The sequence below is a fragment of the Nanorana parkeri genome, unplaced genomic scaffold (assembly GCF_000935625.1).
Source record: "Nanorana parkeri isolate BGI_ZX_2015 unplaced genomic scaffold, ASM93562v1 scaffold958, whole genome shotgun sequence".
Lineage (NCBI taxonomy): Eukaryota > Metazoa > Chordata > Amphibia > Anura > Dicroglossidae > Nanorana > Nanorana parkeri.
In genome coordinates, this window is record NW_017307226.1 from 28,107 (window position 1) to 35,617 (window position 7,511).

The 7,511-nt window shown below is 44.6% G+C and overlaps 1 protein-coding gene across 2 annotated transcripts in view; it reads right to left on the minus strand.

Annotated features, from left to right (window-relative positions):
* Nucleotides 1–7,511, minus strand: part of RAPGEF1 (Rap guanine nucleotide exchange factor 1) — a 127,808-nt gene that overhangs the window by 21,746 nt on the left and 98,551 nt on the right. For both annotated transcript variants that reach the window (XM_018566532.1, XM_018566531.1), the window contains one exon: nt 174–262. In XM_018566532.1, the coding sequence (XP_018422034.1) occupies nt 174–262 (89 nt within the window). The remainder of the gene's footprint in view (nt 1–173; nt 263–7,511) is intronic.

The following is a 7,511-nucleotide window of genomic DNA, read 5'->3' on the forward strand; positions in this document are numbered from 1 at the left end:
GTCTAGTTGTCTGCCTGGAGCTAAGCTTTCAAAATAACGGAGAAAGAAGACTGCAGAGCAAACATTACAGGGATACAATGAAAATAAAAACTGAAGGAGGGCATGAACCTAATGTTTATTGTGGGTCACAGGATTAGAAACAAGGAAGAGGAAGGACAGAAATAGAATGGTACCTGTCTGTGGTTTCATGGTTCTCGCTACCAGGAGCACACGGCTGTGAAGAGGAAGCGCTCTGCTGCTCGTCATCGATTGAAGGAGATTCCTGCAGAAGACCAAAGCCATCACTTTCACTGTTAGCCAAACACAGTATGTCGCGATATTGTAAGCCAGATCACGGCGCAATTCCCCTTCTCTACAGGTCATGCCAAACATCCACTGCACATATACCAACACACAGGCGCCCTCTGACCACACCACATTCTTCTACACCTGTACAGGGTGACACCAGCATTGTGCTCCTATTAGGGTGAATCTTCACACTGTCTACACTCCGACACTTCCATACCACCAGCATTCTAAAACGGTACTTTTTCCCTCATAAGCAGTGAAAATGTCACAAAGCAAGAAGCTTGCCAGGGTAACAGGTACCTGTCCCTTATGCCCGATGTGGCAGCCATTTAAATACAGGGGTGCAAGGTGACATCACGGAGGCCTTAAATGCTAATAACATCACTAATGGGCAGCAAAGCATGACTTCTCAGGAGCAAGCCACTGACCATCATTTGTATCGTATGTGCTGTATAAGAGTCATTAGGCAACAACTTTCTGCCATAAGAATAACTTTTGGATCATTTTTTAAGCAGCACTCGGGGCAAAAATGTTCTTAACCTTTGCAGGGGGACTATTCCCGCACTGAAAGGATTAAGTGCTTGTTTTTGTCTAGGTGCATAAAAAAAAAATGTTTACGCAAACCGCAGAGCCGGCTGGCTGCTACTCCAGTCCTTGAAACTGATCACCATCTCCACTGCAGCATTGGAATGTTCCTTGTATCCTCATGTCCTATACACTGTGTACCGAGCGTGATGACTCAAGGATCATCCTTTGACCGTTGCAGTGGAGGGGTAGAGGCGCTCCAGGGACCAGTCTAAGAGCAAGCCAGCTCCGAGGACCAGTCTAAGAGCAAGCCAGCTCCGAGGACCAGTCTAAGAGCAAGCCAGCTCCGAGGACCTAAACAAAAATAAGCACTTAACCCTTGCAGTGTGGGGATAGCCCCACTGCAAGGGTTAAGAACATTTTCGCCCAGAGTTCTGATTTAAATTCAGCTCTTATATGCCTTCAATGGTTTTTTTATTTCTGAAAGCAGAATGGAAACTACAGCAAAGGACCTAAACAAAAATAAGCACTTAACCCTTGCAGTGTGGGGATAGCCCCACTGCAAGGGTTAAGAACATTTTCGCCCAGAGTTCTGATTTAAATTCAGCTCTTATATGCCTTCAATGGTTTTTTTATTTCTGAAAGCAGAATGGAAACTACAGCACTGGGCAGATTTCTTTTTATTGTCTGTCTGAACACAAATGTTAGCAGTGTGTCCTTTTTTCTGTTTAAAAAGGTTGCCGGTTCCATTCAGCTGGCTGCCGTCTTTTACAGTACAGCCAGTGGCTTTTTTTGTATCATTCGGTTTTTGATCTGTCTTTTCTGTGCAATGATAATGAGAGAAAACAGAAGGAACACTGAATGAAACAGCAAGCATTGTTCAAAAGAAGGATCATGTGTGCGTGCATACCATTATGGGTGGCCATGTAGGCATGATATGACCAGCCTCATATCATTGTGGGCCCTGCTTTTGACACAACTGCTGCTGCCATAGACTTTAGATTGTTATGGGATGCGCAGGGCTCAGAACCAGTCAGATTTGTATTGTTGCTCGTGTACCCCAGGGACATTCACCCTCTGTTAAGTTGGACATATTTTGAGCAGTATGCGGCCCTGATGACGCCCTCTGTTCAAGAAAAAATGATTTTTTAATAGACTATTGTCAAAGGAGTCAGGCTTAATATTGTCGTCTGAACCGTAACTGCAGCAAAAGATCTATCAGTACTCAACTCAGAATACAATAACTGGCAGGGAAGATTCCCCAAATCTATACTGTTTAGCTTAGATGGGGGAATCCATTCAGTACAAGGGGCTGAACGTGAAAAAAAACACATAAGGTGTGGCCAAGCTTTAGTCTTGGTGTCCACTGGCATGGGAGGGAAAGTGACATCCAGAAAGTGAAAGCCGTTATCACCGGAACTGGGGGAGATATATTTCAATTGGGAAACCTGTTCTCATGACAACTGTCTGAGATGGAATTTCCCCTCAGATTAGAGAGATTTCCTATCACTTCCTATCGTATCTCAGCTCAGGCTCCAAGCTCCCCAATGCTATTTCAGGAATTGTTTTGCAAGATACGCCTCTATATGCCATCAGTACACCTGCTGTAGGTGAAATGAGGCTGCACCAACATGGCAAAATGGCTGCTCGCATCATGCAAAGTAAAAAGGTACATGTGACAAATCAGAAAACATTTGGCAATGATCTTGCAAATGAGGTGCTCTGACAACCCACATTTTTTACGACATCACCTCCTATGCAGGCTATTAGAGGGGGTACCACCCATAGCAACCCAAGCATTCTGGGTTCCCATTACAAGCTCTGCAATCCAACATTTTATTCTATTAGACTATTCAGGTATTCTGTGTGATCACATTCAACAAACAAACAAATATAGGTCTTGAAATCACAAATTACATGTATTTCTCGAATATTAGGTGGCTATTATATATGTCCCTAATCTGCTTTCAGACATTACCAGAAAATAACATGACGCGGCTACAAAGGAAACAGACTGTATCATCTTGGCAGCACAGTGATAAGGATGTGGTGACAACATGGTGACACTACAGACAGCCAGCAAGCAAGCACAGATATATTGGCAAACCACGGTTAGAGGAGATGAAGCGATGCAGAACATCCAAATCTGAGTGGGAAGGGAACAACCTCAACTCCCACAGCAGAAGACATGAAGCTCCTCAGGCTTTGTTACCATACAACTCACTAATGGTGTTGGGTGAAACTTACTTGTTAATCAAATAGTTTATTTTTTTGTAAATTTGTATAAAGTCTGTATTTTAACATGATGTTTTTGCAAAGTATTCTGTACCTTCTTCAAGCCCAGTGCTTGCCTGCATGCTTATTGGCACCCTGCGCATACCTAAGACTGATGGTGTATCCCTGCTCCGATCTATTCAGCAGTCTGGTCTCTTCTGTTTTTCAACTTAATGATTGCCCAATAACTGTTATAATCTATCTCTAGCCAAAGGGTAGCGCTTCAAGTAGGTAAATATAAAACATTTGTCTGTAATTTTCATTTCATATTTACCCCAAAACTTAAACAAATATACAAAATATAAAAAAGAAATGTTTGCTTTAATGTGGTTTCCTAAAATGTATCCTGTAAATGTCTGATCTTGAAAACAAGAATAATACAGTAATTGGCACATTTCTCTTTCAAAACAAACCGTGCCATGAAAAGATATTGGTGTCTGTTGTTGCAAAGCTCTTTCTGAATGCTAGTTGTCTACCTACCATGTTGACCCTCTGGTTTCACCAGATAAAGTCACGGATCCACAACAAGGCTGCAGATCATGAAGTCAAAACTCCTTGCCAGATTACCTGTTCTGGACCAATGACTCAAGGGTTTAAGGTAAGAGGTCCAGAAAGACAGCCAGGCACTGCCTAGTGATGAGGCTGGGCTTGGTGAGAACCCAATTCACCTGAGTTCGGCCGAGCCCGCTCAAAATTATGACTGCTAGCCCCTCCTCCTGACCCAATCAGTTGCAGGGACAGGGCATTCCTCATGCCACAGCTATATACAAAGGGGTGGGGAACTCCCCAACTGCAACCACAGATTGGATCTGCAAGAGAGCGTTGCGGTCAGAGCTTTGAGTAGGCTTGGGGGAACTGGGTTCAGACCAAGCCCAGGCTCATCTCTAGCACTGACACAAGTCCCCTTCAACTGTTTGTTACTGGTGGTTGGCAGGAAGCCTTGGCCGTAAAGTGTTGACCTCTGTTTCAGTGTTAATTCCTGAATCCAGGACACCATAAATCCATCACCAATCACAAATGTTGAGGTCACCTTGCATAGATCTGCAGTAGATCAAGATACTTGCTGGAAGTGCCATTCGCAAATTAGTAAGTTTCTGCATATCAGGTGGAGGACACTTCATATACCCATACTCGTTCCTTGTCAGTGATACAGTAGAGATTGTGGAGGTCAGTAAGGAGAACTGTGCATGGACCGAACGTTTTGGAAAGAATAGCCAGCTGAAGAACAATGATCACTACAAAAGTGTATGACATAAAACATATCCATAGCATTGTGGAGGATTGATACGTCGCCTCCTCGGGGGCTTTGGCAGTATTAGATCTGTTGATCTCGGGTACTGTCTGTGTCCTAAAATGATAACAGTTTTCTGAAGTGTCTCTTGTGCCTGCAGTATTTCTGCCACTGCAGATACAACAGACACTCGAATCCCAATCCCTGAAGAAACGTAATGGCCATGTTTTCCGTCATACACTAATAAAGTGATCATTGTTCTTCAACCGGCTGGAGTTTACAAGAAATTCTATTCATGCACAGCACTTGTTCAAAAACAAATCTGCAGAGTAAGCCATCACATACTTACCCTAATAAATAACCCTGAAAACATCATATGAAGTTGGGAGCCCCCTATCAACCTGTTACAAAAAAGGAAAACTGGCACCCAGCATAATAGGGACGAACGTTTAAGCAGAGGATACCTTCATTGAAATGAACATGTCCAAACAATCAGCAGCTCAAGCGATACAGGCATCTGAAGTTATGCCCCTTCTGTTTGCTCTGGGTCAGTGAGGATGCCTGTTACACCAGTGTTTATGGGCTTTTGTTCACATCAGAACAGTTTCTTTCCCCATGCAAGTCTATGAGAATGCAAAAGCAGCTTGAAGTAGATCAAATGCAGGTCAGAAGGAGGTCAAATGAACCTGCAATAAATCCTGAACGATCTCATAAGCGTCACAACGGGTGTATAAAGCAAGCTGCATTTGCAGCCTAAAAGGACTGATAGGAAAGCTCAGTCAGTAGCTGGGCGGAAGGACCAAATCCAACTAAGAGGGAAAAAAAAGATTTGTGGAATGTGCCTACACCAGGCCTCAAGGTTCCACTACAGGTTCTAACATTAGAGACTGACATTTTTCAGCATGGGCTCATACTGCCATGGCTTTGGACACGTACACTTGAAGGTGCCCAGACATAGATTATTATTTTGGCAGATGATGCCATTTAGGGGGACAAACTGGCTCTGACAATGATCCTAAGCACGGATTACAGAAATCTGATTGTGTAGTTTCTAGAAAGTAACAAAACACTCATTGTACTGAAAATGTATTCTATTGTAAATTGTATTATAACTGTACTGTCTCCTCCATTTTGTAAAGCGCTGTGCAAATTGTTGGCGCTATATAAAACCTGTATAATAGTAATAATCATTCTGAGTCTGTCACCCGTCTAGACCTAACCTGACAACTAGGTATGCGCCAATACCGGTATTTTGGTACCGAGTACCGATCATTTTTTTTTCAGGACTTGCCGATACCAATTACCGAGTAACGGAAGTCCCATTCAGGAAGCCAGGTAGCGTGTAATGACTCGCCACCTGGCTTTCTGATTAGCCAGGAAGTGTGTAAAGACTTGCCACCCAGCTTCCCGATTAACAAGAAAGTCCCCTCTTACCTTGGTATGTCCAGCCTGTCCCCCCCCCGGGGCCTCTCCAGCCAGAACGCAGCCTTCCTCCAGTACACAGCCGGAGCCGTCTGGCCGGCCAATCAGGAAGCCGGGCGCCGTGTAATGACATGAGATGACGAGGGAGCATGAAGCCAACTTCCCGGCCAATCAGAATGCCGGGCATTGCGTCATTACAAGCTGCCTGGCTTCCTGATTGGCGGGGAAGTCGGCTCCATGCCTCTCATCACAAGTGAAAAGAGAGCATGGAGCCGCTTCCCGGCCAATCAGGAAACCGGGCAGTGTGCAATGACTCGCTGCCCGGCTTCCTGATACAGGAAGTACTCGTGCTAGGCATCAGAGCATTTGGGCGAGTACGAGTACTCGCTCAAATACTAGGTATCGGCACCGATATCGATACTAGTATCGTTATTGGTGCATCCCTACTGACAACACTTCACCTGAGGGTTGTATGTAGGCAGGGCTCTGCTTTTTCACAACCTACTTTAATTCAAATAAGTCGCATGGGAAATTCATCTGTGCCCAGATCTTACAGACACTCATTCACCTCCATGGCCTAATCTGTTAAAATCTAAATGTCTGGAAGTTTATTCCTTGTAAAGCTGGCTAGATGTAAAGGACAACCTCGGGAGTGAGCTAGTGACCATCTGGAGGAAAAGTAAATAACGTTTAAGGCTTTCATTGTGTATTTGGGTCAGTCCTCCACTTCCAATCAAATGACTTATCTATGGATAACTGTCTGCAGCTGGAACTGCATTTCATTAGTATTTCTTAGACAAAGTCAATTGCCAATCGTTATGTAGTGTGTTTAAGGCCGGACTTCTAGAGGAGTCTCTACAGACAAGAGGTTCCTTATTCCAAGTTGCATACAACTGGCTCAGTTTTGTCAATCTAACAAGCAAGCTCTATGTGACTGTGCTCTGCGAGGGCGCACTATTTCTCTTTTTACTTGAAGTTTTATTTTGACCACTTGTATTCTTCTAATGTTAAATAAAGAATGAAAAAAAGGGGGCGTGGCTTGGCAATGGCCGTGTGAGCTGGGTTTTCAGTGAGCTCCCGACCCGACTCTAACAAACAGAGCTAACAGCATTCATCTCTCCGCAACTGGCACAATGAAAAAGAAGGGGAAAGGGAAGGGATCCCAGTTCACCCAAGACCGGTGTTCTTGATCTAAGCCGTCGCGGGCGGAGATGACCCTCCGAAGTCGCGAGCCCGATGGGCGGACACGGTGGGGGATTGTCTGCTTGCGAGGGCGGGGTTCCTCCCCCACCCCCTCCGCCTGCTGTCACACAACCAGGACTGGAAGACTGGATTTTTAAATCACTTACATCGTCTAACTGTTTCAGAGCTAAACACTTTATATGTAATGAGTCATGGCCAACTAGAACACTCTTAATGTCGGATCCCAAAAAAACTATACTTGGCTTCTGGAGGAACATTCAGCTCTCTCACTTCCTTCACACATTACCCCCTGCCACTGAATTCTCCCGACCGCTTACTGCCTTTGAAGCGGAATGTGACAACATAGAACACCTGCGCCACGCGGTCTCCTACATGTATTCTTTACTGAATACCCCAGTAGCAGGGAACACCCCCGTCTATATCCAAAAATGGGAGCGGGATCTGGGGATCAGTTTCACACCTGCCCAAATAACGAGAATCCACTACTTTACCTTTAAATCATCCATTCACACGAAAATCCAGGAATCCGGATTTAAGCTGCTTACTAGGTGGTACAGGACCCCCCAAG